This window comes from Balaenoptera borealis, assembly GCF_965194805.1.
Source record: "Balaenoptera borealis genome assembly, chromosome: 5".
Classification (NCBI taxonomy): domain Eukaryota; kingdom Metazoa; phylum Chordata; class Mammalia; order Artiodactyla; family Balaenopteridae; genus Balaenoptera; species Balaenoptera borealis.
The window spans coordinates 69421446-69435637 of record NC_138862.1 but is presented as its reverse complement, the minus strand read 5'-3'; the positions used below and the strand labels follow the sequence as shown (position 1 = coordinate 69435637).

The window sequence follows — 14192 nt, the reverse complement described above, 5'->3', positions numbered from 1 at the left end:
TTGTCCTTTTCTGTCTCATCAAAGGGAAAAATATAAATATGGTAGAAATAAAGATTATTCTTTTTGCCCCTCCAGTCTCTTTGCTGTGAAACAGTTGTGTGTCAAGACTGCCTCACTTATTTGCTACACGGAAGAGTTAGATGACAAATGACTTGGTCCCATTCTGTTCTTGAAGCATGCCTTCCAAATCTCCTTCTCCCTTCCCTCTGTTGTTTTCACCTTCCAGTTTCACTTTGCCTCTTTTTCCCTCCAAAATACACGCCAGTACCCCTGGCTGGCCCAGCTGCCATCTTTCCTTCCCATCTCTAACTCCTCTACCCATTTCTCCCATCTCCACCCCCAGACCTTTCCCAGTTGCTTGTAGTTCTAGCCTCTTCTTCATTCATCAGACTTCATTGCATGTGCTAACTTTGTGCTGGGATCTAAGAGCAGCAAGACTTGGTTATTGCTCTCAAGAGACTGACTTTCTTGACCTCATATTTCATTGTTATGTTGCAATTAAGCAACAACGTCAGGATGTATTTAGGAAGTGCTGGCTTTGTGCGGTGCCATGTGGGAGATGAAATGCTTTGTCAGATCCTTTCTGCAAGAACCTGGTTGGTCAGCTAAGACCTAGACACATTAAAAGCTAAGTAAAAACACAACCCCAAGGCAGCACAGGTTTATTTGCCAAATGATTGGCACTTCCGCTCTGTAAACTTAGAGGAGGATGAGACATCTGGAGGCTGAAATGGTCTGCGATATCTTCTTGGAGGAGGAGGGAGTTGGCTAGCCCGGACAGAGCGAGTGAGATTTGGATGGCAGATTATGATTCTGATGCTGGGGATGGGAGGAAAGTGGTTAAGAGTTAGGGCCTGGGGTGGAGGGTGGGGTGAGTAGACGGGCAGGAGCAGAGAGTAGTGGGAAATAAAGCTGAAGGACAGATTGGGAGGAGACTGTGGGAGGTCTGGAGCACAAGGCGAGTCAGTTTTTAGAGTCATATCCGTTCCAGAGTATGAGTGGACGATTCTGCCCTTAATTGTTGCTTTTCCATTTTCCTACGGCATGTAGCTCTCCAGATGAACTGCTGCCCTTAGCCACAGCTTGAGGGACAGACCTACTATGTGCTTGCTTTGCTTCATGAATCTTTTTAACTTCACTTGTATTTTTCTGAACACATGGGTTTATTACAAGCATTACGATCACAGATTTTTCATGTGTTCCATTAGTCTTTGATACACCATCACTTTGCATGATCCCCAACAAAAATGGGTTGCTTATTAGTACAATGAATTTCTCCAGAACCATGCTTAAAACAACCTTCCCATATGCTGCACTTGCTCACTGGGTGGCCTCTGGTCAGACACCTGTACGGTAGCCACAGCCAGATGGCTCCTACCACATCAGACCCGCAAGTGGGGAGCGGCTCAAACCAGAGGTAAATTTCTCTTTGTTTTCTTCCTGATAAATTGATACAAAATCAGTCTTTATGACTTAAGTACTGAAGGGAATACCTGCTACTTGGCTTGGTGTTTTGGGAGGGAATCACAGTGGAAAATGACTCTTGAGAATTGAGCTGGGATGCCTGTGATCCTTGGCCTCGGAAAGAAGACTCTGAAGAAAACAGCTATTTTGTCTCTGCAGAGGATCTAAGTTCCTCTTTAGAGTACTTATTTAAGACAGTTGAGAGATCACTGGCTGTAATTTATTGAACTATTCCCCCCTCCAAAACAAAACTTCGTGTCACTACTCCTTTGAACTCATTGGGTAGGATATATGACTACCTTATCCATCAATGACCAGGAAGTAATTTGTCTTCCAAGTGGTGGATATTTTATTTCAACTCCCTGAGGAAGAATTGGTTCTTTAGTGCATCAGTTTCCTGGGGACCCAAATAGAACTCCTGAAATGTCTACTAGGCGCCCTGGGATAACCTCCTTAGCCTCTGTGCAAGGATGTATGGTTGACCCTTGAACAACAGTTTTGAACTGCATGAGTCCACTTATATATGGATTTTTTTTCAATAAATAGAGTACCTGTATTTTCATTTTACAGATATTTAAGTTAACTAAGTGTGGGAGGAAGTTTGTGTTCAATTAGAGATCACAACATGCAGAATCAAAAGAACTAGGGTTTGAGTCCTGATTCTACAGAACAGCTTCAGCTTCCTGCCCTTGGGTGAGTCATGTATCAATTCCTTCATTTTTGAGGCAGAGATAGAGTACGTGGATTTTCCACTGCACGGCGTTGGCATCCCTAACCGCCGTGTTCTTCAAGGGTCAACTGTACTTGTTATTGAGTGTCATAGTGTAAGAATCATGTACATGTGTACATTCCAGTGAACGTGGACTGTGGCAGTGGCCTCCAAAGCTCCCTGCCTGAGTGGAGGCTGTAGAGTGAACTGTTTATATAGGGTGAGGCCCCCATTTATACAGTGACAGGCAGCCCCTGGCAGAGGTGCATTGACATTTCTGGTTAGGACTTTAGTGGCCTCTGGAAGATACAGCTGAAACCTTGACAGGTGATAACCCAAACCTCCTTTGGAAGCAGGGCAGCCCAGCCACCTCGTCATCCTCAAGTGCTCCCTCCCTCCCCTTCCCTGGTCAGTCACCAGATCCTGCTGCGCCAGTTCTCATTTGTCCCCACTACCACCATCGTGGTCCATCCACTCTGTCCTGTTGCACAGATTTCCAAATGGTCTCCCCAGTTCTACCCATACCCCACTCTAATCTCCACATTGCTGCTAAAAATATCTTTCAAAAAATTCAGATGGGATCTTATCATTCCCTCCCTTCGAATTCTCCAATGATCCACCTTTAAACTGAAACTCAAGATCTTCAATAGGCCCTGCTCTGGGGTGTCCCCTCCCCCATCTTTGAAGCACTTTGCCTTTCTCTTAAGGCTCACGTTTTATTCTAGCTTTTATTACACACATCAGTCCGCTTGCTGAAGCTCTAACTAGTGCCTTATGCATAATAGGGACTGAATCAGTGTTTTAGTACAGATGAGGTCTCAAGGATCCCATGTCATACAGCAGAAAATTGTTTTGACGCCACACTTACAGTCATTTTTTTCCCCATTTTCTCTACTTCAGTGGTCTGTAACTTGTCTTGCTGTGTTATCTTCTTTTAAGGTTTCATTCTTTCTTTGTTATATAATATGTCTTCTCTGTTATTTATCGTAACACTACTTTTTCTTTTTACTATACTAATTTTTTCTTTTTCCTCTTTATTGAGATATAATTGACATATAACATTGCTAACACTACTTCTTATGCTAGCATCCACCTGTATACCTGTGTTCCTTCATTTCCATGACTACTTGTACAGTGTGTTTTTTGATCATTCACCTTCAAATCCAAACATGCATATGAGTCAGTGCAGGAATCTATTTCGTTATGTCTTCTAAAGTGCCTGAGCATTTACATTGAAATAGACATGCTTGACCATCTATTGATGTACGGTATCGAAATATTGAAATTTCATATTGAAATAAACATTATTATACTTCCCTTTCCTTTTGTTTCTCCTTAACATTTTAGTCAGGGCTTTACATTTGTTTTCTTTTTGAAATTATATATGTGGATGGTTAGCGGCAAATTTTTTTTTTTTTAATTTTATTTATTTATATTTGACTGTGTTGGGTCTTCGTTTCTGTGCGAGGGTTTTCTCCAGTTGCGGAGAGCGGGGGCCACTCTTCATAGCGGTGCGTGGGCCTCTCACTGTCACGGCCTCTCCTGTTGCGGAGCACAGGCTCCAGACGCGCAGGCTCAGTAGTTGTGGCGCACGGGCTTAGTTGCTCCGCGGCATGTGGGATCTTCCCAGACCAGGGCTCGAACCCGTGTCCCCTGCATTGGCAGGCGGATTCTTAACCACTGCGCCACCAGGGAAGCCCCAGCGGCAAATATTGATTCAACATGGCACAGGGGACATTGCTAAATACATGTTATAAAAAGTGGGTATTTGTTCTGATTGAGTGAAGAACCACTATTTTAAGCAGTCCTTAAAATCTGCTTTGAAGTTGCCTGCAAGTGGGGTGACTGTTCCCTGGATTGCTTGGAACAGTCCTGATTTACTCCTGTTGTCCGGGAAGAATTATTAATTATGCCCCTTTCAGTGTCCAGAGTCTCTGTTTGGATGACAAATTATATCGTCGCACATTTTTAGAAGTATTTCTTCTTCTTACCATCATGATCACATTATTCCGCTTTTCGGCAGCATTCTCTGTGTCTACTCAGTCTTTGACAAAATGTGCTTTAGTATCTCCACTATTGAACTTTTCACTCCGAAAACCTGCTAGCATCCTCTTTTACTCAGCCTTGAAAAATCTGAGATGACTGTTTAAATACCTTTGGTGCCTTGGCCTTTTTTTTCCCTCTCACTAAATCGATCCTGTCTTCACCAATTCTCTTAACTTACTCTTCTATTTTTGGCATTTCTACCTTAATCCCCTTTCCACTTATTTTTCTACATAGCCTTGCTGTTCTGCCAGATTTTCATACTTTCACAAAATTAATTTTGCCTTATCTGACAATTTGCAACTTCAAATTTTTGCCTATAAATAGACTCTGTTAGCTATTTTAGCCCAAATTCTCTGTTTGCTTTGATGTATGTCTCTGGTGTTGACACACATTAAGATGAGCATTCCTCAATTCCATTTTTAGCTGACTGCTTTATATGTTACCTTTGGATTGTACCATAAACTGCTCTTACTCTGATACAGAAGTACCTCCAAACAGCACACTTTTGCTATTCTTTGAGGAAATGCCATATTTTTGCTCTATCTTTTAAGGAGTAAAGGAATTTTAGCCTTTGGATTAAGACATTTAGCTCCCAAGAGTTTTAAAGGTTCTTAGTATAATTTTTTTATTGTGATAAAATACATATTACATAAAATTTGCCATTTTAACCATTTTGAAGCATGCAACTCAGTGGCATTAAGTACATTCACAAGGGTGTGCAGCCATCACCACTGTCTAGCTCCAGAGCTTTTCGTCACCCCAAATAGAAACCCCACACCCATTGAGCAGTCACTCTACTCCCCCCTCCCCCAGCCCCTGGCAACCACTCAATCTGCCTTCTGTCTCTGTGGATTTGCCTCTTCAGAACATTTCATATAAATGGAATCATACATTTTTTGTGTGTCTGGCTTTTTTCACTTAGCAAAAATTTTCAAGGCTAATCTGTGTTGTAGCATGTATCATTACTTTATTCCTCTGCATGGCTGAATAATATTTCATTGTATAGATAGACCTTGTATTGTTTATCCATTCATCTGTTGATCAGTCTAATTTTTTAAATTAATTTATTTTTATTAAAATATAGTTGATTTACAATATCGTGTTGGTTTCAGGTGTACAGCACAGTGATTCAGTTATATGTACACATATTCCTTTTCAGATTCTTTTCCCTTATATGTTATTATAGAATACTGAGTGTAGTTCCTTGTGATATACAGTAGGTCCTTGTTGGTTATCTATTGATCAGTCTAATTTTTATCAAATCTTTACCCCAATGTGAAATGAGTGGTACAGTAGCATGATAAGTGCAGTGAAGGGTACCTGGATATTTTAGATGAGAGTCTTAGTGATTGGTGTGTGCCTAATGCTGTAGAATAGAGCATGTATAAGAGGCAATTACGTTTTGATATATTTTCTTCTGGTTGTTTCACTATGTTTGGGTATTTTATCTTATTTTTACCTGATTATGATCACGTTGAATAGAAAATTTTGCATGCTGCTCTTTTTTTCATAAAATTCATTCGTTTAACAAGTATTTGAATCCCTACTATGTGCTGGGCACTGGCCTGGATACTTCTGAGGAATAAAAAGTTCTGGTGGGAGTATGGTTTGGGAGTTATTATGGATATTATTTAAAGCTATGGGACTAAGACCCCCCTGGGGAAGAGTCCATAGAGCTGAGGAGAGGACCCAAGACTCAGCCCTAGGGTGCTCTCAGAGATAAAGTTCCAGAAGAGAAGGAGGTTGAGGAAAGAATGGGCAACCTGGTAAAAGCAGGAGAGTCTGGAGGAGAAAGTGCTTTGGAGAGGAGTGGCCCCTGCTGTCAAGTGCTACTGAGTGAGGTTGTGAAGAGGATTAACCACTGGGTTTGGCTAGATGGTGGTCAGAATGGAGCTCAGTGGAATGGAGAGGATCACAGCCCAGCTGGAGTGTGCTGAAGAGCAAATGATATAATATTTTTAACATATTTCTGCATGTTGCATATATTCTTAAACATAATTTGGTGGCAGAATAGATGTCTAATTGTACATTTTACTAAGCCACTTATTGTCTCCCTACTGTGTGACATTTATGTTGTTTCCAATATTTACTACTACAAACAAGACCAAAGTGAGTAGCTTTGTAAACTTTCTTTCCTACTTTTAGCATCGCTTCCTTTAACTGGAGAGACAGAAAGGAAGATGCTGATCTAAGAGCAGAGCATCTTTAAAGCTGATGATTCTCATTTGCTCAAATAGTTTCTAAAAGAACTTCCTCCAGTGGTGTCCGAGGGACCCCAGCATCTTGACTGCAATTGTCAGTTGGGCCCTCCCAGAACAGGTCTCTCCTTTTATCAGCTTATAAGTTCTTTTAACCTTGAACAGAGAATTGAATGGCAAGAACTAAACCCACATTATGGGATGAAAACTATACACGGCTCACTAAATAGTTATGTTAAGCAGAATGCATGTACAACAATTGTCAACCCATATGGCATCACAACTTAAATGTGATGCAGGCATTGTTATTAACCCTTTTTCACTAAGGTCCTGGTATAACCTTAAACCAGATATGGCTGAGGGAAGTACTCAGCCATGATCTTCACCTTCCATTCCTATGTTCCTATGCATTCACATAGATGTGATCAGTGCTGGAATTTAAGGAAGTTTACCCTTTTCCGGGAGACACCCTGCAGATCTCCCATTGCAGCTGACTGCCGATATCAGGGAATGACTTCTACCCTTTCCATGCGTGCCTTGGGTGGAGTTTTATAAACATTCCCAGTTTGTCGCAGAAAGAGAACAACTTCCAGGCTGATTGTCATCTCAAAAATTCCCTCCTCTCCCCCTCCCCATTCCTCAAAAACACCCCACTGCTTTATAGTCACTTCCTGGTCACGTTATGAGTTGTTCCTCCCAGCAGCAGCAGTTGGATAAAGGAGCTGACCCCAGCCGCCTTGCAGAGTCTGCTGTTTAACTGCTTCCCGCCCAGCACAGCAGCACCTCACCCAGGACCGACAGTGCCCAGTGTCCTGCTGGTGCAGGTTCTGGGAGGTGCTGGCCGCTCTGGAGCTTGTCTCCTGTGATCTGCTCCATTCCAGCAGGACAGGTCCTGCTGTTTGCTGGGCTTTAAGTGGAAGGGTGGAGTGGTGATTGGGTCAGACAGGAATAGATGTAGTAAGAGAGAAGCATGTGCATCTCCCCTGTCCGTTCAACTGGCTCCTTTTCGGGAGAGGTCCTGATCGCCACAGATCATCCCCGAGTGGAAGGTGCAGGGGCATATAACCACTCAGCAGAATGGTGGAGTGTTCTAGAATAGGTAGACCGGGATGCTTTCCTGTACCATTACTGGCTCTGTGACTCAAGTGGGTGACTTCATGTCTCCGAATCTCATTTTTCTCACCTGTTTAAAAAATTAGAAGGATGATGTAATACCAGCCTCCTTAAAGTATTGCGGGAAATCCGTGCAACGATGCATGTAAAGTGCCCACCATAGAGCCTGACCCAGTATGGGCTAGGTCAGGGTGAACTGTTACCCCCCGCCCCCGCTGACTCTTTCTGGCTTTTGTTGCTCCCAGTTTGTGGCTCAGACCGGACTTTTCAAGCCTCTTTCTCTTTGTTTCCTACTTGCAGGGGGCTTTGTGAAGAAGCATGGTCAGCCTCTTGTTTCCAAAGCCTTGGGGTAAGTTCCAGGATGTCCAACCCAGCGTAAGGTAACTGGCGTTTCCTGAGGCCTTGGCAGAACAGCCTGGGGAGCAAGTCTTCTCAAACATCTTGGGTTATGATAACTAAAGCGGGAGCCTATTGGGGTGTGATGTGTCAGTCATATGGCACCTCCTGACCTGGAGGCCTCTATAGATACCCCTTTGACTAGTCCAGTTGCTAAATGGAAGTGGGCTACGTGGCCATAGTCTGCAGGGGTCCCTAACAACCAAGGCAACAGAAGACTTAAACAAGCAGACTTAGAAGAGGCAGTCAGTATGTGAATTTCTTATGGCAAGTAAGCCTAAACTGGTGAGGGTAAGTAACAGTGGCTGCTGTAACAGACAAGCCCCCAAATTGCAATGGCTTGACACAGGGAAAGGTGATTTCTTACTCAAGCAAAGTCAGCTCACATATTCTTGGACAGGTGGAAAACCTTCCCATTATCTTTCAGGGACCCAGGCTCCTTCTGTTTTGTGGCTCCATCATCTCCTAGGCCTTGGAGCCTCAGCAGGACTCCCTGCATCTAGCCAGAAAAGTGGGCAAGAGAGACTGTGGAGAATAGCACAGGAGGTTTTGATGGGTCCAGCCTAGAAATGGCACATGGTGTTTCTGCTTTCTGCTCACAGTCTGTTGGCCAAAGCCCAGCTTTGGCCAGACCTCAGTAGAATTCAAGCATACCTAACTTCAAGGGAGGCTAGTAACTGAAGGCTAGCTGCATGCCCAGGAGGTGGAGGAAATAGCTTTTGGTGCCACAGATTTTTCCAGAAATGTGTTTGAGGCACAGAATTGGGAAGGTTGCCCTTTGCTGGTTTCTGAGCCCAACTTAAGTAAGTTGGGTGGGGACAGAGAGAAAAGGATCTGCATTGCTGTAGATTCTCTGCTGATTTCTTTCCAGGGACAGATTTGCAGCCCCTGCGGTGGAGACCCGTCCTAGCATCTGGGGAGAATGCCCACCAAAGTTTGCTACTAAGCTGGGCCGAGCGGTGGTCAAAGAAGGACAGATGGGGCGATTCTCCTGCAAGATCACTGGCCGGCCCCAGCCACAGGTCTCCTGGCTCAAGGTGAGGTTTTGTCTGCCCTGACTCTGGGTTAGATCCCTGGACTACTGGGAGTCTGTCTTCCCAATCAGTCCCTTCCACTTCAACCGTAGAGCGTCCTCGAGGTTCTCATGTGTTTGGTAGCAGTGCCTGTTCTTGCCCCTGTTTGCACACTCTCCTTGTGTTACTCAGCCCACAATGTCCTGTAATCCACACACTCACAAAACAGTATAAAACTTCCGAGTCAAGACAGACCTGACCATGTCAAGAGAGTGGAGTTTGAAGTCTGGGGCTGATTTCAAGCCACAGCTCCCTGATTGACAAAGCATGAGATGCTGGGCAAAGCATTTGATCTCTTAGAACCCCAGTTTCCTTATCTATGAGGCAGAGATAATCCCACCTACCTCCAAATACTGTTGGGAGGCTCCACGTGGGAGTGCTTTATAAATCATTCAGGGCTGAACAATGTGAAGACAGAGGTGGGGGAGGAGGTGGGGGAGGGGGAAGAGGAGGCAGCAGTGGGGAGGCGGAGCAGCCCATGTTAACAGGGCAGTGAGGAGCCCTGGGGGTCAAGGCCAGGGAGAGGAGCTTTTTCACAGATGGAACTCCTGGATAAAAATGAGTGACAGGATGCCTTTTCCCTGTTTCCTGATTCTCCTGTACTGACCCTGGAACATCAATAAAAGGAAGAGGGAGGCAGAGGAGAACTAAAGTGAGGAAAATAGGATTTCCCACCTCAAACTAGGGCTCCTTTGAAACAGGTTCCATACACCTGCCCTCAGCTGGACCGAACACCACAGCGCATCTATGCGCCTCGGGTCAGGGCCCTAGGGGTGCCCTCAGGCTGCTCGCCAAGCGTGTTGACAGAGCCCAGAGCAGAGGGCCCTGCTGTGCACGCCTGATGTCTGTCCCACCTGGATTGGCAGGAGGTAGGACAGAGTCAAAAGGCGAGCAGTTTCTCTGACCAAGCTGCCTATGCCGTCCACAGGGAGATGTTCCCCTGCAGCCCAGTTCCCGTGTGTCTATGTCTGAGAAGAATGGGGTGCAAGTCCTGGAAATCCACGAGGTCAACCAAGACGACGTGGGAGTGTACACGTGCCTGGTGGTGAACGGGTCAGGGAAGGCCTCCATGTCTGCGGAGCTCTCCATCCAAGGTATCAGGCGGTGGGAGGGCTAGTGCTGGACCGTCCCTTCCTGGAGTCCCTACCCTCCTAGAAGGAGCTGCTTGTTCGTTACGTGTCTGTGTGTTACACGTGTCACACTTACCTACTCATGTGTCCCTCCCCAGGGGCAGGGTCTTGAATCAGAAGAAAGGGTAGGCGGGTAGCACAGACACGGCCACGGAGGAAGATGCTTCACGTGTGTCTGCACACCTGTGTTCAGTTTTTCCTTCTTGCTCAGACTCCTTTTTTATTTACATCTCTAATTGCCTTTTGGAAGAGTGGGCATTGCTAATGTCTTGCCATCACCTCAGATTTAACCTGCCTGAAATTGATCTTGTCATCCATCCTGTCGTTCAGATCAGGTGCTCCCTCAGCGTAACTCTTTGCTTCCCACCAGCCTGGGCATTTCAGCATCGCCTTTGACTCCTGTCTCTTCTTGCTGTAGTCATCAGCCCCAGTAAACTCTTCTCTTGAAATCTCTTTGAATACGCCTCTCCCTGACATTCCCCTTGGTTCTGCCAAGTCCAGCCTGGGGAAGCCAGAGTGTGTGGAGGGGGAAGGGGATTGACGTCACTTCATTCTAGCGGGAACCTTGAGCGGGCTGGGATTTGGGGATCTGGGAGGGAAATGACCTTACTCTCTCCTCCTCCTTTCTTTTTTTTTAAAAATTTATTTATTTATTTTTATTATTTTTGGCTGTGTTGGGCCTTCGTTTCTGTGCGAGGGCTTTCTCTAGTTGCGGCAAGCGGAGGCCACTCTTCATTGTGGTGCATGGGCCTCTCACTATCACGGCCTCTCTCGTTGCAGAGAACAGGCTCCAGACGCACAGGCTCAGTAGTTGTGGCTCACGGGCCTAGTTGCTCCACAGCATGTGGGATCTTCCCAGACCAGGGCTCGAACCCGTGTCCCCTGCATTGGCAGGCAGATTCTCAACCACTGCGCCACCAGGGAAGCCCTCCTCCTCCTTTCTTATCCTCATTTCTTTGATTGTCCTCTTCCCCATCTCTTTCCTTTCTCAGAAAATACCCCTTCTTGCTTTCTGTACATTTTTGGCCCAAGTGTGTTCACTACCCACAGAAACAAATTTATTCTACATTGCAACCCAGGAGATAGATAGATAGATAGATAGATAGATAGACAGATAGATGGAGAGAGAGAGAGAGAGAGAGAGAGAGAGAGATTTAACTAAAACAAGTTTTATGAAACAATCCTGAGTAGTGTTATGTACAGTACATGCTGGCATTTTCTCTTCCATTCTACACCATTAAAAGAAAAAACCCTGGGGACTTTCCTGGTGGTCCAGTGGGTAAGACTCCACGCTCCCAATGCAGGGGACCCGGGTTCGATCCCTGGTTGGGGAACTAGATCCCACATGCTGAAACTTAAAAAAAAAAAAAAAAGATCCCACGTGCCACAACTAAGACCCGGTGCAGCCAAAATAAATAAATAAATAAATAAATATTTTAAAATAAATAAATAAAGTGTAGGACTACCACATAAGAAAACGTTGGCAATTAAAAAAAAGAAAAAGAAAAAACCCTTGTCCTGACCATAGCATTTGACTTCACAACTCACTACAGACTCAGGACCTGCTGTTAGTCATCTGGAGAAGTGTTTTAGTCCCTCTCCCTTTACTTGCCCCGGCACTGTATTAAAGAAGTTTCCTTCTGAAGCACTTAATGACATTTTGTTTGAAAATATTCCCAGAAAAAGCCCCTCAAATAACCAAAACAAAAAGGGATAGATAAGATTGGCAAAAGGTTGATATTTCCCTAATCTGGGTGTAGGCTTTCAGTGTTGGTTATATCCTTCTCTGTACTATTGTATATTTTGTAATTTAACGTGATAAAAATGTTTTAAAATCATGTGGCAAGAAAAACATATCTAGTAATTGTATGTTTTTTCTTTGAAGAACTGAATAAAATTACACTTTTCTCTGTACACTTTAAAATGAAGCAGGTATTTGTCAGAAATGATCACTGGGGGTTTCTTTTGAGGGCCACATGCAAGTTAAACTGTTTGGGTTTGAAGTTTTCAGTAGAGTGTTTTTTGTTTCCTTCTGTGGGCTAGAGAACAGGAAGCTCCAGTGCCCAGGGCGGGGCAGCAGAGGCTGCCATAAAGGGCCCAGGGCCGTGCTGGAAGCTTAACAATGTCTCCAGGGCTCAGAGGAGTTTCTCAGATTAACCCAAGAAGTTCGGGACCAGGGAAGCTGAAAGGAGAGAGGGAGGGAGGACCATAGGTGATGGGGAAAGTGAGAGTTTGGGAAGCCAAACTCTGTCATAAACAAGATATTGTTGTCTTATCACTTTCTGTTCTTGGTGTATAAAACATTCCACTAACGGTCTTTCTACCTTCTCCCTTTTTCCAGGTTTGGACAATGCCAATAGGTATGTGTAGGCTTTGTGATTATCATGTTTCCATCTTGAAATGCCCTGAGAGAAAAGAGGGCTCGTAATCAAGAAACGCCCTGAATTTCTGAGTCACCGTATAGCGGGGAGAACTGACTGTTTGGGGGGCATTGTTTTATTTGGGGTGTTTAGTTTTATTCTATTGTAATTTGCTGTCCAGGTTCTGTGTCAGGCTTGCCGTCAGCATTGAGACTCTCGCAGACCCTGCTCAGTATCTTTACTAGTTAGCTGTCATTAGGAAGGGCACTGCTCTGCAAGGATGCCCTCCACGTTCAAGGCCAGAATCTACTTGCTCACCCAGCACGTCTTCATCGGGAGAGCTCGCTTTCCTGAGCGTGAGGCTCTGTGCTAGATGCTGGGTATGCATGGTGAGCTGTCTAGTGTAGAGAAGGGCCTTAAACAGAGCCACACAAAACATAAGCACTAAACCTAAGTCTACGCGAAGCGCTCATTTGGAGTAGAGGGTCAGAGAACCCCTTTTTGAAAGCTTGATGTCTGAGCTCAGGCCTGTGAGGAGTAGCATGAGCTAAGAGAAGAAAAGCTCAGGGAGAAAGTGTTCCAAACAGAGGTGTTGCAGGTGTGAAAGTGGTGAGGTGAGAGGGAGCCTGGGGCCCAAAGAACCCTGAGGGGCTGCAGCCTGGTAGGCACTGGAGACAGTGTCTTGGGGGGTCCACGCAGAGCCAGCTCCCACTTGGCATCCCTGCAGGCCGTCTTGAACAGCTCAGTTTTACTCTTAATCGAGTGGAAAAGCTGTTGGAAATCCTTAAGCTTAAAATGGCATCATTCAATTTATGTTTTTAAAAGATGGACTGTCCGTGCCCTGTGGAACATGGGTTAGGGCCCGTGTGGACAGCGGACAGCACGTGTCTGAACCAGGTCGGGGCTCGTGGAGAAGAGAAAAAGGGCGGATGTAATGAGTGTGGGTAGAACACTGGGCTGGGGATGAGGGGCAGGGAAGACCGAGAATGGCTGCTTGTTTTCTGGCTGGAAACTGAGCAAACTGCAGAGAAAGACTTCGGCTCTTACTCTGTCTTGATCTGTGGGCTTTTGTAATCCGTGGAGTCTGGGCTTGTAACGTGTAACCAGATGATTGTTCTATTCCTTCTTCTGCCCCGCTGTCCCCCGCCACACACCCGCCAAACAGGTCGCTTGTGAGAGGAACAAAAGTGGCCAATTCAGACATCAGGAAGGAAGTGACCAATGGAATCGCTCAGGGGCTGAAACTGGATGGCCTGGAGGCTGCAGCTGAGAGTAAGAACTGCTCCAGCATCCAGAGAGGTGGCTCCCCGACCTGGGCCACGGGGAGCCAGCCTCAGCCCCCCAGGGAATCTGAGCCGGAGCCATCGGGGGACTCGCCCGGAAAGGCCCTGAGGACCCCCGTCCTGCAGAAGACTTCCAGCACCATCACCCTGCAGGCGGCAAAAGCGCAGCTGGCACCGAGAGTGCCAGTCTCGGGTGCCCTGTCTCCTTCCAGAGAAGAGAGGGAGAAGCCAGCTGCTCGCCCTCCAGCCGCCCTCCACACCAGGCAGTGTGGCCTGGGAAGCCAAGACACTGTGAGCCAGGTTGCTACCCGGAAGGTCCCCACGGAGGGCCAGGGGGACACAACATTCCCCAAATTTGAGAGCAAGCCCCAAAGCCAGGAAGTCAGTGAGGATCAGCCAGTCAAGTTCAGATGCGAGGGT

At 45.8% G+C, this 14192-nt stretch overlaps 1 protein-coding gene across 6 annotated transcripts in view; it reads left to right on the top strand.

Annotated features, from left to right (window-relative positions):
• The window catches only part of MYLK (myosin light chain kinase), a 276906-nt gene that overhangs the window by 147422 nt on the left and 115292 nt on the right, over positions 1-14192 (top strand). For all 6 annotated transcript variants that reach the window (XM_082394846.1, XM_082394844.1, XM_082394845.1 and 3 more), the window contains 5 exons: positions 7831-7879; positions 8798-8963; positions 9928-10093; positions 12471-12489; positions 13655-14190. In XM_082394846.1, the coding sequence (XP_082250972.1) occupies positions 7831-7879; positions 8798-8963; positions 9928-10093; positions 12471-12489; positions 13655-14190 (936 nt within the window). The remainder of the gene's footprint in view (positions 1-7830; positions 7880-8797; positions 8964-9927; positions 10094-12470; positions 12490-13654; positions 14191-14192) is intronic.